This window comes from Lucilia sericata, unplaced genomic scaffold (genome assembly GCF_015586225.1).
Source record: "Lucilia sericata isolate MDLA Ls3-8-SP2 unplaced genomic scaffold, ASM1558622v1 Contig000256F_arrow, whole genome shotgun sequence".
Classification (NCBI taxonomy): Eukaryota; Metazoa; Arthropoda; class Insecta; order Diptera; family Calliphoridae; genus Lucilia; species Lucilia sericata.
Window position 1 is genome coordinate 228,188 of NW_023994282.1, and position 22,666 is coordinate 250,853.

The window sequence follows — 22,666 nt, forward strand, 5'->3', positions numbered from 1 at the left end:
TGTTAAAAGCAGATAATAAGGAGACATAGTTCTTCTCTAGCATGATATTTACCATTTCAGTTAAGGATCGTAGCTAGAGGGATTGGTTCGTGGATGTCCTTCAGTCCCTTAAAAATAACTTTATGAAGCTAATATATATTAAGGTGGTTCTTTTTTGCGAAAAAAATTAGATAATACCCAGTATTTTCTCTTCATATTTATCTATATTACAAATTATTTAGACAAAAGAACCGATTTATGGATGTTCGTCCGTCCCTCCGTCCGTCCGTTGAAAATAACTTTCTATAACGTATGACTAAGTAAAGTATATTAGGGTGGCCATGACTGTATAAATGATATAATAATGCTAAATAATTGGTCTCCATTATAATTCTTCATATTTAGTTTATATTTTAGACAATTTCAGGCAAATCTAACGATTCATGGATGTCCGTCTGTCTTGGATGCTGTTGAAGTCAAAATTTCAATGTTTATGAATAAATAAAAGATATTAGGGTGGCACTTTTTGAGAAAAAAAGCAAGCAATAAATATTCTCCATTAGTCATTTAATTTTATGAAATGTTTAGGTAGAGCAACCGACTTATGGATGTCCAAACGACTGTTAAATTCAAAACAACAAAGTTTATGACTAATTAACCAATATTAGGGCGTCCTTATTTGTATAAATGAAATAATAATGGGATATAATTCTTTCCTCGTCATGATTTTTTTTATTACATGTATATTTCAGAAATTTGTAAAAGAGGAAACCGGATCAACTTTTGTAAGTATATGCAAAAGTAGTTAATTATTAAAGTGGTCACCTTTGTATGAAGAAATTAAAAACACAAAATAATTGTTGTCTTAATAACTACCTATTAATGTGCAAATATTAACATTAACATCCTTATAAGTAGACAAATTTACTTAATGATGTCGTTCAGTCTGTTGTAATATACTTTTGTAATATTAACAAGTTATGGCTGTTAAAGCTGCTTTTCGAGGGGCCACTTGTATGGGGGCTATCCGAAAACGTGGACCGATATTGCCCATTTTCAATACCAAACAAACCTTACCTATAAGAAATATTTATGTGAAATTTCAACCCTCTAGCTCTTTCCATTCGGACTCTATCGTGCTTTCAACAGACAGACAGACAGATAGACGGACGGACGGACAGACGGACAGACGGACAGACATGGCTAGATCGTCTTAGAATTTAATGAGGACCCAGAATATATATACTTTTGTGGGTCTATGACCAATATTTCTATGTGTTACAAACGGAATGACAAAATCAATATACCCCCCATCTTTTTTGATGGTGGGTATAACAATTAAATAGCAGATATTAGGGTGGTTATGTTTGTATGAAGAAGAAAAAAATATGAAATAATTGTTCTCCTTTATTAACCACATTAGCCTATTTATATTTTGAGATCTTGAAAAGTAAAAGTTTTGATTAGGCGATGTCCGTCAGTCCGTTGAATTAACTTTTCTATACTTTTCAATAAAAAACGAACATTAGGGTGCTATGTTTTTCAATTTTCAATCTCTAAAGCTAAAGAAATCTATGCAATCATGTCCGTCAGTCTGTTGAAATTAGCGTTTAAAAGGTTTTAATTAAGCAACAGACATTAGGAATGTCCTATTTATATGGAAAAAATAATTTGTTCTACAAGACTTCCTTTTCATTACAGCTATTAGCATATTTGTAGTCAAGATCTTTAAAGGTTAAATCGCGTGTTTGCAATGTCCGTCAGTCTGGTAAAATCAGTCAGTATGTTGAAATTAATTTGAATTAATAATGAAAATTAGGGTTGTACGTTGCCTCAAAGAACTAATGATAATAAATAATAACTTTGCAGGATAGTCTCCTTTATCTTACTCATAGTCGAATAGCTCTAATCAGAACAGAACTAATTCAATCATGTCCGTCAATCTGTTGAGCTCAAATTACCCAAGCTAATGAAGGATTCAATATTAGGGTGGTCCTGTGGGTATAATTATGAATTAATTTAAGAATTTTCATAGATTGCTTTATAAAATATCAATTTCTAGCTAAAAATTTGTTTACTTCAAACTTCAAAATCTAAATGACTTTTCTAACCCACTAAACTAAATTTCAAATAAACACTCACTCTACCCACCCCCCCCCCCTTTCAATGTTTCAAAAAAAGATGACACAGATATTTTTTTTATGTGTTTCAAAACCAAAGCAAATTTGTATTTTAATGATAAAAGAAAATAAATTATCAACACATGTCGCAGCAATTGAGAATGAAGAAATAAAACATTTAATTTATTTTGAATCTTGTCAGTCATTAATCAAGTATGTGACTTAAATCTTTTGTTTGGCAAAGCAAAACAAAAAAAAAAAAAAAATAAATAAATAAATAAAAAGTTCTTGTTAAATATTATTATTTTGACATAATTAACATAATTTTGCAACACTGTTTTATTTTTAGCCTAAAAATGTAATAATAATCTTTTTATCTAAAAAACAATTTATTTTATATTTTTTTGTTTAATAAACTTAATTTTTTTTATTTCTCTTTCTTTCTTTAATTTTTAGTTGAAAAAAAAGCGTTTAATATTACGTGTGAGTGTCTATATATGTAAAAGTTTCTATGCATGTCTGAGCAAGCATAATTTTTGTGCTTTTTACCCTAAATCTAAATAAAATCACAACAATAATAATAATCATAACAAAGAACATACAATGGAGTACAATATATTAAAACACATGCGACAAAGGCATCATCAACATCATCATCGGGCCTCACAACCCACACATCATTTTTTAACGGTTAAATTCTACTTAGCGGTAAGTGTGTCTTATTTTCTTTCTTTTTTTCCCTTCTTTTTATGTTGTCATTCTTTATTAAGTTTGTTTTTCCTGTTGCTTTCAATTTATTTATTCATTTAATTTAATTCTCATAATTGTGAAAAAAAAATAAGAAATGTCTAAAGTTGTTATTTATTTACTTAAAATTTTATTTTTTTTCAATTAGTGCTTTGTGACAAGCGAAAATTGTTACAATTTAATGGTGTTTTGTTGGAACATTTCTTTTCTCTTTCTTTTTTGTTTAACTATATTTTAATTGTTAAACAAATTATGACTTGCAGTTTTATTTAAAAAATTTTGAAAAGAAAAGGGGTATTTTTGCACATGATATGACAAAAACTTAATTGTCTCTTTAGTGTGAAATAAAAGTCCAATCTGTAGTCTAGTCCAGAATCTAGTCTAAAGTCTGCTCTAAAGTCTAGTCCAAAGTCTGGTCCAAAGTCCGGTCTAAAGTCTAATCTAAAGTCTTGTCTAAAATCTTGTCTAAAGTATAGTCTAAAGTCTAGTCCAAGGTCTAGTCTAAAGTCTAGTCTAAAGTCTAGTCTAAAGTCTAATCTAAAGTCAGGTCTAAAGTGTACTCAAAAATCTTTTCTAAAGTCTAGTCTAAAGTCTGGTCTAAAGTCAAGTCTAAGGTCTAGTCTAAAGTCTAGTCTAAAGTCTAGTCTAAAGTCTAGTCTAAAGTCTAGTTTAAAGTCTAGTCTAATGTCCAGTCTAATGTCTAGTCTAAAGTCTAGTTTATAGTCTAGTCAACAGTCTAGAATATAGTGTAGTCTATAGTCTAGTTTATAGTCTGGTCTATAGTGTAGTCTATAGTCTAGTTTATAGTCTGGTCTATAGTCTAGTCTATAGTTTAGTATATAGCCTAGTATATGGTCAAGCCTTTGGTCTAATTTATAGCCAAATCTAAAGTCTAGTCTAAAGTCTAGTCTAAAGTCTAGTCTAAAGTCTAGTCTAAAGTCTAGTCTAAAGTCTAGTCTAAAGTCTAGTCTAAAGTCAAGTCTAAAGTCTAGTCTAAAGTCAAGTCTAAAGTCTAGTCTAAAGTCTAGTCTAAAGTCTAGTCTAAAGTCTAGTCTAAAGTCTAGTCTAAAGTCTAGTCTAAAGTCTAGTCTAAAGTTTAGTCTAAAGTCTTGTCTAAAGTCTAGTCTAAAGTCTAGTCTAAAGTCTAGTTTAAAGTCTAGTCTAATGTCTAGTCTAATGTCTAGTCTAAAGTCTAGTTTATAGTCTAGTCAACAGTCTAGACTATAGTGTAGTCTATAGTCTAGTTTATAGTCTGGTCTATAGTGTAGTCTATAGTCTAGTTTATAGTCTGGTCTATAGTCTAGTCTATAGTTTAGTATATAGCCTAGTATATGGTCAAGCCTTTGGTCTAATTTATAGCCAAATCTATAGTCAGGAATATACTATAGTATATATTCCAGTCTATAGTCTAGTCTTGTGAGTAGTCTAGTCTATATTTTGATCTATAGTTTGGACTATTGTCTAGTCTATAGTCTAGTCTTGTCAGTGATCTAGTCTATAGTTTAATCTATATTCTAGGCTATAGTCCAGTCTGTAGTCTAATTTATTGTCAAGTCTAAAGTCTAGCCTATAATTTAATCTATAGTCTATACAATCTAGTCAGTAGTCTATGGTCAAGTTAATAGTAAACACTATATTTTAATCTATAGTTTGGACTATACTTTAGTCTAAAGTTTATACTATAGTCTGGTATAAAGTCTAGTCTACTCTATGTCTAGTCTAAGTCTACTGTATAGTCTAGTGTGTAATCTAGGTTGTAGTTTAGTCTATTGTTTAATCTACAGTTTGGTCTATAGTCTAGCCTGCATTCCAGTCTGTAGTATAGTGTAGTTTATAGTCTAGTTTGTAGTATAGTTAATTGTTTAAACTATAGTTTAATCTATAGTTAAGACTAAATATAGTTTAGAATATAGTTCAGTCTAGTCTACAGCCTTTAGTCTAGACTATAGCCTAGTTTAAAGTCTAGTCTATTGTCTAGTGTATAATTTAGTCCGTAGTTTAGTCTAGTTTATAGTTTAATCTATAGTCTAGTCTGTAGTCTAGATTATAGCCTAGCCTGTAATCTAGTCTATAGTTTAGTTTATAGACCGGTTTATGGTCTAGTTTATAAACAAGTCAAAAGTATAGACATTAGTTTAATCTATTGACTAGTTTGTAGTCTATTTTATAGTTTAATCTATATTCTAGTCTATAGTCTGGTGTATAGTCTAGACTTTAAACTTTTTAAAAATTATTGGTTAGGATGTTTAAAGTAAGAGGCATAATAATAAATTATCTCAATTGAATTGTTTTTATTTACTTACAAAAAAAAACTTCCAAAGAACCTTTCACAAATGTTTAAAAAAAATGTGCAAAAAAATAATTATTTTCCCAAACAAATTTCTAAACTTGGAAATGAATGTTAAAGTTCTTTCATATTTTACTTTATTTTTCAATTTCTTTCCATTTTAATTACAATGTATGATAATGCCACACATGTTATTAACAAAAAGCTGAAGCAACTTTAATAAGAATATTGAAACTTCAAAAGCATAATGCATAAATAAGGAAAAAAAGTCAACCGCCCAAAACAAAAACAAAAAAAAACTTCTTGAGTTTAATTTTCGGTTTTGTTTCAAAACTTCGAAGACGACCAAACCAACTTGTAACATCTTCTTTGAGATGGTCGGTGAGCATAAGCTCTATAATTATAATTTAAACATTAAACTACAACAACAACAATAACGAAAGAAAATAACATATTTATTTATTAAAACAACAAAAATAATACATAACAGTGATTACGTGGTTTTGTTGTTTTAGTTTTAATAAAAGTTTAATGACCTTTGGTAGTTTGAAACTTAAACATGCCTCATCATGCAAGTTTGTTTTTATAAAGATTTCGGTTAAGTTTAAAAGTAATACGATCTGGTAGGGTACATACATCTAAAGGTGTAATTAATTATTGATTTGAAAGTTCTAGGTTTTTTAACAAAAGCCCTAAATAATAAACCGTGTATGATTTTGAGGTTTAGCAATTATTTTGATCAGAATTTAGTTTTTTTTTAAAGAATTTTTAGCACATTTTGTTTAGCAATTTTCTCTAGATTTTCTTATGTATATGTGAAATTCTAATAAACATGTTTTCTTTTTTGTTGTTTTTTTTAGAAAGTTTAGCTTATTGATTACAAATTTAATTGATTATTTATTTTGGGCTTATTTTTTAGGTCATTTAACATATAAACTTTTTATGAAGTCGTGTAAAATAAAATATTTTTTTGATGTTGTAAAAATGTGCTTGTTGCTTAAATCTTTCGATTTTCTTTTATGACAAGCTCCTGCTGAGCAGCTAATTGTGTGGAAATTTAAGTTTTAATGCAATTTGTTTATAGCTTATTTATAGCTACACTTAGACAGTTACTAATCAATTATAGTTTTTTAGGTTTATTGGCAAAACTAATTGATTTGCAATTTGTGAAATGTCAAGTAAACGTTAGGTTTCTTGTCTATAAAATAGTCCATATTGTCTGGACTAGTTCTAATGATTATTACATAAGTTTATATATACTAGATTAGTTTAATTGTAAAAAGTTTTGTTAGTACATAGTTTATTTTTAATAGACTAGACTGTATGCTAGACTATGGACTACACTATTGGCTAGACTATAGAGTAGACTACAGACGAGACCATAAAATAAACTATAGACTACACTATAGACAAGAGTATAGATTAGACTAAGGACTAGATTTAAGAGTAGATACAGACTAGACTATAGACTGTACTAAGGGCTAGACTATTAAATAAACTATAGACTATACTCTATACTAGACTATAGACTTGACTACAGACTAGACTATAGACTAGATTACAGACTAGACTATAGACAAGAATATAGAGTGGACTATTGACTAGACTATAAACTCGACTATAGACTATACTATGGACTAGACTATAGACTGGAATGTAGACTGGAGTATAGACTAGACTATTGACTAGACAATAGACTCGAATGCAGACTAGACAATAGATTAGACAATAGGCTAGACTATAGACTAGGCTATAGATTAGACTATAGACTAGACTAAACACTAGGCTATTAATTAGACTATAGACTAGACTATAGATTAGTCTATAGAATAGACTATGGACTATACTATAGAATAGACTGTAGACTAGACTATAGATTAGACTATAGATTAGACTATAGACTAGACTATAGACTAAACTATAGAGTAGACAATATACTAGACTACAGACTAGACTTAAGAGTAGATTATAGACTACACTATAGTCTATACTATAGATTAGACTTTAGACTAGATTATTGACTAGACTATAGACTAGACTATAGACTAGAATATAGACTAGACTATAGACTAGACTATAGACTAGACTGTAGACTAGACTATAGACTAGACTATAGACTAGACTATAGACTAGACTATAGACTAGACTAGACTAGACTATAGACTAGACTATAGACTAGACTATAGACTAGACTATAGACTAGACTATAGACTAGACTATAGACTAGACTATAGACTAGACTATAGACTAGACTATAGACTAGACTATAGACTAGACTATAGACTAGACTATAGACTAGACTATAGACTAGACTAGATAGACTAGATAGACTAAACTAGACTATAGACTAGACCATAGACTAGACTATAGACAAGACTATAGACTAGACTATAGACTAGACTATAGACTAGACTATAGACTATACTATAGGCTAGACCATAGACTAGACTATAGACTGGACTATAGACTAGACTATAGACTAGACTATAGACTAGACTATAGGCTAGACTATAGGCTAGACTATTGACTAGACTATAGACTAGACTATAGACTAGACTATAGACTAGACTATAGACTAGACAATAGACTAGACTATAGACTAGACTATAGACTAGACTATAGACTAGACTATAGACTAGACTATAGATTAGACTATAGACTAGACTATAGACTAGACTATAGACTAGACTATAGACTAGACTATAGACTAGACTATAGACTAGACTATAGACTAGACTATAGACTAGACTATAGACTAGACTATAGACTAGACTATAGACTAGACTATAGACTAGACTATAGACTAGACTATAGACTAGACTATAGACTACTATAGACTAGACTATAGACTAGACTATAGACTAGACTATAGACTAGACTATAGACTAGCACTATAGACTAGACTATAGACTAGACTATAGACTAGACTAAGACTAGACTATAGACTAGACTATAGACTAGACTTAGACTAGACTATAGACTAGACTATAGACTAGACTATAGACTAGACTAGAGACATAGACTATGACTAGACTATAGACTAGACTATAGACTAGACTATAGCTAGACTATAGACTAGACTATAGACTAGACTATAGACACTAAGACTATAGACTAGACTATAGACTAGACTATAGACTAGACTATAGACTAGACTATAGACTAGACTATAGACTAGACTATAGACTAGACTATAGACTAGACTATAGACTAGACTATAGACTAGACTATAGACTAGACTATAGACAGACTATAGACTAGACTATAGACTAGACTATAGACTAGACTATAGACTAGACTATAGACTAGACTATAGACTAGACTATAGACTAGAACTATAGACTAGACTTAGACTAGACTAGACAGACTATAGACTAGACTATAGACTAGACTATAGACTAGACTATAGACTAGACTATAGACTAGACTATAGACTAGACTATAGACTAGACTATAGACTAGACTATAGACTAGACTATAGACTAGACTATAGACTAGACTATAGACTAGACTATAGACTAGACTATAGACTGACTATAGACTAGACTATAGACTAGACTATAGACTAGACTATAGACTAGACTATAGACTAGACTATAGACTAGATTATAGACTAGACTATAGACTAGACTATAGACTAGACTATAGACTAGACTATAGACTAGACTACTAGACAGACTATAGACTAGACTATAGACTAGACTATAGACTAGACTATAGACTAGACTATAGACTAGACTAGACTATAGACTAGACTATAGACTAGACTATAGACTAGACTATAGACTAGACTATAGACTAGACTATAGACTAGACTATAGACTAGACTATAGACTAGACTATAGACTAGACTATAGACTAGACTATAGACTAGACTATAGACTAATATAGACTAGACTATAGACTAGACTATAGACTAGACTATAGACTAGACTATAGACTAGACTATAGACTAGACTATAGACTAGACTATAGACTAGACTATAGACTAGACTATAGACTAGACTATAGACTAGACTATAGACTAGACTATAGACTAGACTATAGACTAGACTATAGACTAGACTATAGACTAGACTATAGACTAGACTGTAGACTAGACTATAGACTAGACTATAGACTAGAATATAGACTAGACTATAGACTAGAATATAGACTAGACTATAGACTAGACTATAGACTAGACTATAGACTAGACTATAGACTAGACTATAGACTAGACTATAGACTAGACTAGACTAGACTATAGACTAGACTAGACTAGACTATAGACTAGATTATAGACTAGACTATAGACTAGACTATAGGCTAGACTATAGACTAGACTATAGACTAGATTATAGACTAGACTATAGACTAGACTATAGACTAGACTATAGACTAGACTATAGCCTAGACTACAGACTAGACTATAGCCTAGACTATAGACTAGACTATAGACAAGACTATAGACTAGACTATAGACTAGACTATAGACTAGACTATAGACTAGACTATAGACTAGACTATAGACTAGACTATAGACTAGACTATAGACTAGACTATAGACTAGACTATAGACTAGACTATAGACTAGACTATAGACTAGAATATAGACTAGACTATAGACTAGACTATAGACTAGACTATAGACTAGACTATAGACTAGACTATAGACTAGACTATAGACTAGACTATAGACTAGACTATAGACTAGACTATAGACTAGACTATAGACTAGACTAGCAATAATTAACTAATTGACATTCTTTGCGTTTCTAAAAGAGTTATTTTTAGAAAATATGAAATCAATAAAAAAAAAGAAAACCAACCAATTTCTTCTCTATATTAATTACCATTTTGATTGCCAGCAATAAAACTACAAAACAAGATTTTTCTCACACAAATTAATTTAGATTTTTTTCTTGTATCAATAAAAAAATAAACCATTTCCTTTTTGCTATAAAAAAATTTCTCTTTTTTTATAGAGTTAAGTATGTCAAACGTTTTATTATATTTTTAAGCAAAAAAAAACACACATACTTTCAATCAATCAAAATTTCAAGGCACATGCAGAGATAATTACTTAAGAAAAAAAAAGAATCTAAATGTTTAAATGCACCTAAATCCATAAAATTGTTTCGAATTTATTGATAAAATTTCTTTCTAAATTTTATTGTCAACAAGCAACTTTTGGTTTTTAACTTTTTTTTTTTTTTTTTGAAAAGTAAAAGAAATAAATACAAAAACCGGCACTTGCAATTGCTTTCTAAACCTAATTTTTAAATTTACTTTTGAAAAAAAAAACAGCAAATCTCTTTTTTTAAAAAAAGTAACAGCCAACACATTATCCAGCAATTAAGGCGAATTAAATGGCAACTAATGAGAAGACACGAAAGTTTAAATTTATCAACAACAACAACAAGAACAAGCAAGCAACCAACGATCGATACTTTACATTTCAATAGAAAATGGTAACAAAACAGTAGCAACAACATATAGAAATAGATGGTCAAATGGTTTGAATGTTTAGGAAATCGTGGTAAAGAAAGATATACTACTTTTTTTGTCCAAAAAAAACTAAACATTATTTAGTCTCTAAAATCTAAATAACAACAAAAAAAATCTATGTTTCAGTTTTTTTTATCACATTTTTGTTACAAATCACAGTTTTATTACTTGTTTAGTTATTTTTTTCCTTACACCCATGAATGTTTTGCTTTTCTTTTTAGTTTTTTATTTTATATGTTTAAATTTGTCTGTTGTTTTTTTTTTTCGTACTAAAAAAAGTAATAAAATGTCTGTATAAAAAAAAAAAAACGAAAATGAAGTACATTCCAAAAAACTTTACTTTAAATATAAATTACCAAGTTTAACAAATAAAAAAGCGATAAAAAATAGCCAGCCACCGAAAAAAGGCTACAACAGCTTTTAATAGTGTCGAATAGTTTTATTTGGGAGTTTTTATATTGGTTCAGAGGAATTTGTTGTTAAGTTTTTAGTAGTTGATTTAAAACAAGTGGAGTTTAACAAGACAGTGGGCTTAACCGGGGAAAGTTTAGAAAAAATACTTTCTAGTTATACTTCTAAGACATTTTTGTTCCTCGACTGCAAAGTGTCTAAAAGTGCCCAATAATTGACAGCTTTTCATTTAAAAGCTGTAATTTGCGGTTAAGTTTTCTAAAACAATAAAAAGCTTAAATTCAAAAAACTTTACTTCAATAAATTTTAAATTTTATTAAATTTTAAAATTTCCAATTTTTGTTAATAACTATAGAATTTTCAAGAAAAAGTCTAAAAAAATATTAACAAAAATTTTAAATTTTAAAATCTCATATAAAACGCTTTAAAAATTTAAATTTTAAAGCTTATTTAAAAAGTAGTAGAAATACTACTTTTTTAAAATAGCCATAAAATTGTTTAAAAATAAAATTTCTTTGTAAAAAACTTAAAGTAAATTTATTTTCGTAATAAAAACTTTTTAAAAAAGTACTAAAAATTCTACTTTTTAACCAAAAAATTATCGATTTTTCTTAAAAAGCGATTTAAAAATGCACCAACTTTACTTCAATAAATTTATAATTGTATCAAATTTTAAAATTTCCAAGAAAATTTTTAAAATACTACTATTTTTAAAAAAAGTAGTAGAAATACTACTATTTTAAAAAGTACTCAAAAGTTCTAAAATCCATAAATTATTCTTAATATTTGATATAAATATATTAATTTTCAGTTTCAGGCTTGCTAAAAATAGTACTAAAACTACTACTTTTTGTTAAAAACTGTGGAATTTTTAAGAAAATGTCTGAAAAAATATAAAAAAAAATTTAATTTTAAATAAGCATATAAAATGCATTAAAAGTTTAAATCTTGAAGCTTTTTCAAAAAGTAGTAGAAATAATACTTATTTGAAATAGCAATAAAATTGTTTAAAAATAAAATTTCTTTGTAAAAAACTTAAAGTAAATTTATTTTCGTAATAAAAACCTTTTTAAAAAAAGTACTAAAAATACTACTTTTTAACCAAAAAATTATCGATTTTTGTTAACAGCCGATTTAAAGTTATATGAAAATTTTTTAATTAACTAAAGAAATTAAAAACACTACAAAAACACATGTTAATTGAAAAAGTAGTAGAAATACTACTTTTTTTAAATTAATAACAAAAAGGTGCTAAAACCAAATATTCTTTAATTAGCACTTAAAATAAATTAATTTTCACTTTAAACATTTTTGCAAAAGGTACTAAAACTACTACTTTTTGACCAAAAATTCACAATAATAAATTAAAAAAACATTTAAAATCTTTTTCACAAAATAAATTTTTTGAATGTCTTAAAAAAGTAGTAGAAATACTACTTTTTTAAAAATGTATTAAAATAGCACAAACAAATAACTTCTTTGTCTAAAACATAAAGAAAATTAATTTCCATAAAACAATGTTCACAAAAAGTACTAAAAATACTACTTTTTAACCAAAAAAGTACTAAAAATTCCATATTTGATAAAAAAAATTTAAATTTGTATAAAAAAGTATTACTTTTTAAAAAGTATTGAAAAAAACAATCAAAAAATATTTATAAAAAGTACTAAAAATACTATTTAAAAAAAAATCAACTTTTATAAAAAGTACTCTAAAAAAAATAGAAATACTACTTTTTTAAATGTGTTTTTAAAAAATCTAAAATAATTTAATAAAACATGTAATAAAAATTTAAAAAATTAAATTTTGAGCAAATGCTATCAAAAGTACTAATAATGAGAATCGCAATTTTCGAAACCCACTGTTGAACCGAAAATTCACTATTTTCTTTCTTTCCTGTGTCCACAGCACATCAGTTAGCCTTCATTTAACATATAACATTTTATTGGTTAAATCACTGCTTGCTCATTTTATTTGAATCATGATACTCTCTACTCATGATACCTAATTTTTTACTTTTTATTTAACTGCCATTACTTGCCACTGCTTTATTACTCTAAACCTGAGACTTTTTGGGAAAGTAGATTAAACTCGGCTAATAGTACTTGACACTCGTCAATGCGGTACAATTCAATAGCAATGGTTCTTGTTTTGGTTTTTATTTACATCAAATCTTTCTCTCTTTCTTTAATTTTTTGTTTTGAATTTATGTTCAATTTGCATTTTTTTTTTTTTTTTGTCTGTTGAAAGTCTTTTTATGATTTTTGCAATTAAAAATATATGTATTGTATTTCTATATTTTCTTTGCTAATTTTATTTCTTTTTTTTTTGCGGTTCTGCTAATAAAAATCTATTTATAAATAGAAAAAATCATTAAATTCTTGTTTGATGCTGGAATTTAGGTCATAGTAAAATAACTAGTAAAGTAAGTGTTAAGGTAAATAGATTATTTATTGATCTTTGTTAATTTGGAAAGATTTTTAGATACTTTTTTGTTAAAATAGTTTTAAAGGATATTGTGAACGTTTTTTTTTAAAGTGAATTTAGTTCTAGTTCAATTCTTGTTCAGTTCTAGTTCAGTTCTAGTTCAGTTCTAGTTCAGTTCTAGTTCAGTTCTAGTTCAGTTCTAGTTCAGTTCTAGTCAGTTTCAGGTTCTAGTTCAGTTCTAGTTCAGTTCTAGTTCAGTTCTAGTTCAGTTCTAGTTCAGTTCTAGTTCAGTTCTAGTTCAGTTCTAGTTCAGTATCTAGTTCAGTTCTAGTTCAGTTCTAGTTCAGTTCTAGTTCAGTTCTAGTTCAGTTCTAGGTTCAGTTCTAGTTCAGTTCTAGTTCAGTTCTAGTTCAGTTCTAGTTCAGTTCTAGTTCAGTTCTAGTTCAGTTCTAGTTCAGTTCTAGTTCAGTTCTAGTTCAGTTCTAGTTCAGTTCTAGTTCAGTTCTAGTTCAGTTCTAGTTCAGTTCTAGTTCAGTTCTAGTTCAGTTCTAGTTCAGTTCTAGTTCAGTTCTAGTTCAGTTCTAGTTCAGTTCTAGTTCAGTTCTAGTTCAGTTCTAGTTCAGTTCTAGTTCAGTTCTAGTTCAGTTCTAGTTCAGTTCTAGTTCAATTCTAGCTCTGTTCTAGTGTTTTTTTAGTTCTGTTCTAGTTCATAAATTTTCTAAAGATTTCATTAGATGTCGCCTTGCATTTTGGTTTAAATCTTAAATTTTTCGAGATTTTGTTAAACAAAAAACTTTTGGTTTTTTGAGGTTTACGGTAAAAATGACTAAGTGTTAAACGAAAAGCATATATAGTATAATCCACGTTCTTTTCGAGTTATGGTGGAGAGTATAATAACCACAACTGCATACAAAAGACTTAAGACACGAACTGTTAAATCACTCACACAACCAGAATAAACAAACGAAAGACTTAAGACCCAAGCTCATTAATAACACTTACAAATGTCACACCAAACTTAAACGTTTTTTAAATAAATTTATTTGATGCTAATTCCCGGAAATTAAAATAAATGAGGTTTATTTATTTAACTAACATCGAAAATTTACATATTTATGATTAAGAAAATTCTGGTGAAGGTAAATCTTTTTTTTATAAGAAAATTTCTATTGAACTTTTTAAGTAAACAATTTTCATTGATATTTACTAAAATAATGATTTTTCTCACTTTACAGATAGTGTTAATTATAACATTACACTGCACAGATGTGTTAGGTTCAACACTTGGTTCCAAATGTCAACACGATATGGATTGTACAGATTTCATAAAGGGTTCATCTTGTTCGGCCCAGGGTTATTGTGAATGTGCACCTTATTATGTACAATATAATACAACAACATGTTTGTCTTGTAAGTTTTGTTTTTTTTTTTTTTTTAATTTTTCTTAAAATGCAAAGCAAGTTTTCTATTTTAAGTTAAACACACTTGGAAACACATGCCAGTTAAAAAAATGTTGATAAAATTTTGTAACTTATCTTTAGAAATCTGTTCTTTTACTAAAAGTTGGAAAACTATAATTTTTTAACACTTTTATGACAGGTTTCCGTGTTTGTTTTTTATAACTAAGAGTGTGTGTTTAAGTGTATCTGTGTGTGTTTAGCTTAGATGATCTTTAAATATTTATTTCGCATAATTAATGAATGACTGTTTTTCTCATTTTTTTCTCTGGCAGCTCAACTTCTGGGTGGTGATTGTACTCTCAACGAACAGTGTACCATGAAAGTGGCCAACAGCAGTTGTTTGGATGGTGCCTGCCGTTGTGTAGAAGGTTTTCTACAGTTCCGTAAACACACATGTCTTGGACGTAAGTACGCAGAATTTACTAAAAAATACAACTTAGAGTGAAAATTGAAAAGAAAAGAAGGAAAAAAGAATTCAAGATCAGTGGTTGAGAGGAAGACATTAGTTGTGGTTAAGGAGAAAGAAGATGATGATGAAGTTGCAAATTAAAAACTGCTGTTGATTTTAGAATTTTTTAAATTTATATTTATTGTAAAACAGTTAAAAACTGTTGAAAATTTTTAGTTTTTTTTTAGTATTTATTATTAGAGCTACTAAACAAATATGCAGTGTTTTAAACACTTTAAATATTAAGTCAAAGTTTTATTTAATAAAATCTTATATGGATATTTGGGAAAAAATTTTAAAAACTTAAAAGTGTTTTTATATAATTAACGATCGGAATTTGAATTAAAAGAGGAAATAACATTTTTAAGAACATCTGTAAAAACTGTTGTAAAAGTGAAATCTTAAACATTTTTTTTGAACAATTTGTTAAAAGAAAAATTTGCAAAATTTTTCTAACATTTTATATTAAAAAATAAATTTTCTATACTTTATTTCTAGTTTAGTTCTAGTTCTATTTCTAGTTCAGTTTTAGTTCAATTCTATTTCAGTTCTAGTTCATTTCTAGTTCAGTTCTAGTTCAGTTCTAGTTCAGTTATTAGTTCAGTTCTAGTTCAGTTCTAGTTCAGTTCTAGTTCAGTTCTAGTTCAGTTCTAGTTCAGTTCTAGTTCAGTTCTAGTTCAGTTCTAGTTCAGTTCTAGTTCAGTTTTAGTTCAGTTCTAGTTCAGTCTAGTTCGGTTCTAGTTCAGTTCTCGTTCAATTCTAGTTCAGTTTAGTTCAGTTCTAGTTCAGTTCTAGTTCAGTTCTAGTTCAGTTCTAGTTCAGTTCTAGTCAGTTTCTAGCGCAGTTCTAGTTCAGTTCTAGCTTCAGTCTAGTTCAGTTCTAGTTCAGTTCAGTTCAGTTCTAGTTCAGTTCTAGTTCAGTTTCTAGTTCAGTTCTAGTTCAGTTCTAGTTCATCTAGTTCAGTTCTAGTTCAGTTCTAGTTCAGTTCTAGTTCAGTTCTAGTTCAGTTCTAGTTCAGTTCTAGTTCAGTTCTAGTTCAGTTCTAGTTCAGTTCTAGTTCAGTTCTAGTTCAGTTCTAGTTCAGTTCTAGTTCAGTTCTAGTTCAGTTCTAGTTCAGTTCTAGTTCAGTTCTAGTTCTAGTTCAGTTCTAGTTCAGTTCTAGTTCAGTTCTAGTTCAGTTCTAGTTCAGTTCTAGTTCAGTTCTAGTTCAGTTCTAGTTCAGTTCTAGTTCAGTTCTAGTTCAGTTCTAGTTCAGTTCTAGTTCAGTTCTAGTTCAGTTCTAGTTCAGTTCTAGTTCAGTTCTAGTTCAGTTCTAGTTCAGTTCTAGTTCAGTTCTAGTTCAGTTCTAGTTCAGTTCTAGTCAGTTCTAGTTCAGTTCTAGTTCAGTTCTAGTTCAGTTCTAGTTCAGTTCTAGTTCAGTTCTAGTTCAGTTCTAGTTCAGTTCTAGTTCAGTTCTAGTTCAGTTCCTAGTTCAGTTCTAGTTCAGTTCTAGTTCAGTTCTAGTTCAGTTTCTAGTTCAGTTCTAGTTCATTTCGTCAGTTCTAGTTCTAGTTCAGTTCTAGTTCAGTTCTAGTTCAGTTCTTAGTTCAGTTCTAGTTCAGTTCTAGTTTCAGTTCTAGTTCAGTCTAGTTCAGTTCTAGTTCAGTTCTAGTTCAGTTCTAGTTCAGTTTTAGTTCAGTTCTAGTTCAGTTCTAGTTCAGTTCTAGTTCAGTTCTAGTTCAGTTCTAGTTCAGTTCTAGTTCAGTTCTGTTCAGTTCTAGTTCAGTTCTAGTTCAGTTCTAGTTCAGTTCTAGTTCAGTTCTAGTTCAGTTCTAGGTTCAGTTCTAGTTCAGTTCAGTTCAGTTCTAGTTCAGTTCTAGTTCAGTTCTAGTTCAGTTCTAGTTCAGTTCTAGTTCAGTTCTAGTTCAGTTCTAGTTCAGTTCTAGTTCAGTTCTAGTTCAGTTCTGGTTCAGTTCGATGTTCAGGTTCTAGTTCAGTTCTAGTTCTGTTCTAGTTCAATTATAGTACAGACTACTCTGATCACAATGTCTCCTACAAGTCACAATCAAGTAGAGTGGATTTTCAATTCACTGTCATCCTCCAATTGATTTATTTTCACAAATGTCATGATGTGAGCTGCTGTGAATGAATACATCAAGCAGGAACATGCCTCAAAGAAAACAACATGCAGCTTAATTACATTGTTCACAAACATAAAACAAAAATACAATATAAAAAACAACACTCAGCTGCAAACGGGCGGTTTTTATCAAACTTAAAAATCTTTTCTATTTTTCTGTTGCTTTCACATGTGAGAACAGTCACAAACAACTAATTATCATGGTAATTGGTTAATTTCCAAGAAAAAAAAATTATTTTGTAAAAAAATAAAATTGTAATAAAAATGCTGAGTGAAAAAAACGTCAACATCAGCTACACGAAATACCCGGAGAAGATGGTGTGCTGTGTGGTTGCTGTGTTTTTTAACAAGTTCTAGAACAAACAACTAACAATCACCTAAAGGCAACAACAGCATCATTAGCATTAAATGCAACAGCAGCAAGATCTGTAGAATCACCATCATCTGAATTATCAACAAAACATGATCACCATCATCATCATTAACATTATGATCATCTATATTCCTAAAGTATCGTTCAAACTATATCAATGAACACTTTTTTTAATCACACCTTTAACAAATAACCTGCCCGCCTGCCTAATCAATGGTGGTTGATACCTTTTTTATTATTTTTTAATTTTTTTTCAAAAGCACTTGATTGCAGACACTACGATCTACTGAATGAATTGATCGATAGTTTGATCAAGTTTCGTGTGTCGTTTATGAAAAACAAAAATGTTGTGCCCGGCTACCACAGGAAATTTTCGATTAAAATAAACAAAATGCTGCTGTTTGTTGTTGTTGTTTTTGAAGAACACAGAGATTTCCCCCATTGAGCACTTGACTTTATGTTGCCTGTCATGTCGTGGCTGCGTTCATGTAGCCGGCATTTCACTTGACTGCCTTTGGTGGGGCGTTTCAAGTTGAAAAGATCGCCTTGTTACAATTTGGCGCCATTGAAAACACGTTAATCACTTAAACAAACAATCTATCAATTTTATTAAGATTAATTTTCTTTTGTTTACATTGTTTTTTTTTTTTTTTTTTGTTCTCCATTATATTTCTATTTTATTAAGAAGTGGCTATATAATTTGTCAAGTTTGTTTGGTTAATTATGGGTTGTCGGGGGAAATAATGTAGAAATTAAGAAAAACAGGGGAAAAGGAAGAGAAATTTTCTTTAAGTTATAACAATTAGTTGAGAGATAATGTTTTAAGCGGATATAACAAAAGATAACAGAAATTTTTTTTCTTGAATAACAAGTAGAAAACTTTGGTTAAGGAATCTTTTTAAAACATGCAATATTTATGTTAGAAAATGTTGTTATTGTTGTTGCTGTTGTTTCAAGATTCTAAACTTAATATGTCATTAAGCTGGTGGAATTTTAAACATGTATAGTGGAGACGATAAATAGTCCATATACTTGGTTAAAATTAATACTTTTGTCAAGAGCATGGTCGATACTAAAGTTAAGAGAATAATCAAACTATTCTTGAGACTATAGTCAAAACTTTAGTCGTTGCTATAGTAGAAGATAGATAATAGTTGAATATATACTGTATATAGTATGACTATATACTTAAAACGTGTATATAGTCAAATTACTATCGAGACTATAGTCGAGTGCATAAATCAAACTATATCCGGTACTAAAGACAAACTACTGTTGAGACCAAGTCGAGACTATAGAGAAGCTATATGTTGGGGCTATAGCAAAACTATTATCGAGACTAAAGTTATACTATATTCGAGGTTATAGTCAAACTATGATCCAGACTTGGGTCTATAGTCCAAATATTGTGGAGACTATAGCCTGAATTTAGTCATGGCCAAAGAAGAAACTATAGTAAAACTATTGTTGATACTAAAGTCAAACTATAGACTTAATTATAGACGGAGCTATAGAAGTACCATTGTAGAACTAAAGTCAAACTATAGTCAAATTAAAGTTGGGACTATCGCCAAACTATAGTCGGGACTAAAGTCCTAATATAGCCAGGTCTAAAGAAGGGACCACAGTAAAACTATGTTTTAAACTAAAGTCAAATTATAGTCGACATTATAGACGGGTGTATAGTCATAACACTGAAGGATTGAAGTCAAACTATAATGCAGACTATAGTTAAACTATAGATCAACTTATAGTCGGGACTATTAGCAAACTATTGTCAGAACTTAAGAAGGGACTTTAGTAAAACTATTGTTCAGACATAAGTCAAATTATAGTCTAAATTATAGACGAGACTAAAACCATAACATTAAAGGACTAAAGTAAACTATGGATCAACTTATAGTCGGGACTATTGGCAAACTAAATATAGTCAGGACTTAGAATGGGACTATAGTGAAACTATTGTTGAGACTAAAGTTAAACCATAGTCTAAATTATAAACGGGATTATAGTCATACCATTGTAGGACTAAAGTTAAGCTATGATCGAGTACTTAGTCAAACTATAGTCCTAACTATTATCGAGACTAAAGTCAGACTATAGTCGGGTCTATATTCATAAACTAAATTCATAGTAGGGTTCAAATTATAGAAGGGACTATTGTCAAGCTATAGTCAGGATTCAAATCAAACTATTGTTGATACTAAAGTCATATAGTGCACTCTAAAATGTGGACTTCTATAGTTTAACCATTGTCGTGACTAAAGTCAAACTATAGGCCTGATTACAGTCAAACTGTAATCGATATTAAAATCATACTATTGTCAAGACTCAAGTCCAACTATTTATAGTCCAACTATAAAATCAAATTATATATAAGAATATAGTCCAAAATATATTCTAGACTATAGTCAAAATATAGTCTAGACTACAGTTAAGCTATAGTCGAGATTATAGTCAAACTATTGCGGAGTCTAAGGTTAAATTATAAAGTCGATATATTCCAGACTATAGTCAAAATATAGTCTAAACTACAGTTAAGCTATAGTCAAGATTATTGTCAAACTATTGTGGAGTCTAAGGTTAAATTATAAAGTCGATATATTCCAGACTATAGTCAAAATATAGTCTAAACTACAGTTAAGCTATAGTCAAGATTATAGTCAAACTATTGTGGAGTCTAAGGTTAAATTATAAAGTCGATACTATAGTCAAACAATTGCTAAGATAATGGTCGAGACTATAGTCATACTAATGGCGAGATAGAAGATATGACAAAATAAAGTCCAGAGTATAGAGACTGTAGTCCAAAGACCAACAATTAGTGAAAAGCTTCTTAATTCAATTAGTTCACTAGTGATCATATCTTTAGAATGTATAACTTCATAAAAAATATAATTTCTAATTACGAAAAAATTTTATTTAATTTTGTGGCATTTTTGAAAGGCTTCCTTGGACAAAAGTTTGGTTTTCTATTTGATTTTTTTAAATACCTATTTTTTTCTTAGTTTGGTTTGAAACCTCATTTAAAACAGTAAAATCTTTTGCGTGAATGGCTTTCACCAGACAACATCGTTCGTTCATATATTTTAAGTTAGAATAACAATACGACAAACAATACACAAGAAAAAGTCATACATTTTTACAGTCATTTTGGAAATGTGAAAAAGTTTTTTTCTTTTTTTTCAATTTTATTTCTTTTATTTGCTATTTTTAAACACAATCATTAAAAAGTAGCAGCTATAGAAATATAGGAAAACTATAGTAAGTTAAGTTTAAGCTGCAACAAGGAACCTTTCACTTTGAGTAAAGAAAGCTAGAAAATCAAATTAAATTAAAAGTTGGAAAACTCTAAAGATGGGTCCTGTTTACAGTTAAAATGCTGTTAATTGGACTTTGTTTAATTTTATGGGTATTATTTTACTTTTTGGGAGTAATTAAAAAAAGAAACAATTTCTACTAAAGTTTTAATTTAGTTTCCTGCAGCTTTTCGCAAAGATTAACCATCTAAATATAATGTTTTTCAATTTGAAATTAAAAGAAAGAATGTAAAAAGCTTTAATTGGCAAATAAAGTTTATGATTTGTTAAAGATTAAACTAGACAGGTGTATAATTTTAGCTAAAATTTAGTTACATTCTCATGAACTATAACCCTTTTAAAAAAAATTTGTTCAAATCTTTAATATTAACACAACTTTCTTACAACCTGCTTTAAAAGTTGTTTTACTTAAGGTGTCACTTTAATTGCAATTTAAATATTTTTATTTAAAATCTTAGTTTTTTTTTTTTAAATGAAAAGAAAAAAACTTACCGGTTCTTAAAAGAAACCAGTATTTTCTTTTCTTTTTTCATATTTAAAAATTTAAATATCTGTGCATAGAAATGAAACGTTCATTCAAGAAATGTATAACATGACAAGATTAGAAAATAAAATCATAAACGTTTTTAATGAAAGTAACAGTGTGAACAATTTTTTTCACAACTCAAAGAAAATACAACAACAACAACAACACTAGCAATAAACAACAAACTGGTGTATAAATAAAATAAAATATTTTTATAAATAAAACAAAAAAAAAAAAAAAAATACATACAACAAACGGAATAAACAAAGTTAAGGAAAAAGTATGCCATTAAGTCATGGCACATTGGAAAGTGCATTTATGAGCAAATAAGTTGGTAATAAAAATATAAATAAAAATAAATTCAAAAGACTAATATAAAATAAAACATATTTATGTTTATTAGAAGATACAAATACATATACAAACTCACATAGGCACTCATTTCCTAAGACACCTGTCATAAGTAGGGTTTTGAATAAACAAATCCCCAAGAAAATTTGTTAAAATCTTACCATAGATAGAGTATTTTAGTCTAGACTATAGACTAGATTATAGACTACACAATAGAATAGACTATAGACTAGACTATAGACTAGACTATAGACTAGACTATAGACTAGGCTATAGACTAGACTACAGACTAGACTACAGACTAGACTATAGACTAGACTAGACTAGACTATAGACTAGGCTATAGACTAGACTATAGACTAGAATATAGACCTAGGCTATAGACTATACTATAGATTAGGCTATAGACTAGACTAATAGATAGGACTATAGCCTAGACTATAGACTGACCTATAGACTAGACTATAGACTAGACTATAGACTAGATATAGAACTAGCTATAGACTAGACTATAGACTAACTATAGAATAGACTATAGAACTAACCTATAGACTAGACATAGACTAGACTAAGACGGAACTATAGACTAGACTATTGACTAGACGAG

At 29.0% G+C, this 22,666-nt stretch overlaps 1 protein-coding gene across 2 annotated transcripts in view; it reads left to right on the forward strand.

Moving 5' to 3' along the window:
* Positions 1–22,666, forward strand: part of LOC119602826 (trichohyalin) — a 43,827-nt gene that overhangs the window by 8,861 nt on the left and 12,300 nt on the right. The window contains exons 2-4 of one of the 2 annotated variants that reach the window (XM_037954578.1): positions 2,556–2,807; positions 14,698–14,872; positions 15,195–15,326. In XM_037954578.1, the coding sequence (XP_037810506.1) occupies positions 2,703–2,807; positions 14,698–14,872; positions 15,195–15,326 (412 nt within the window). In that variant the 5' untranslated portion in view covers positions 2,556–2,702. Of the gene's footprint in view, positions 1–2,555; positions 2,808–14,523; positions 14,602–14,697; positions 14,873–15,194; positions 15,327–22,666 lie in introns of those variants that run through there. The other variant, XM_037954579.1, reaches the window with a different exon arrangement.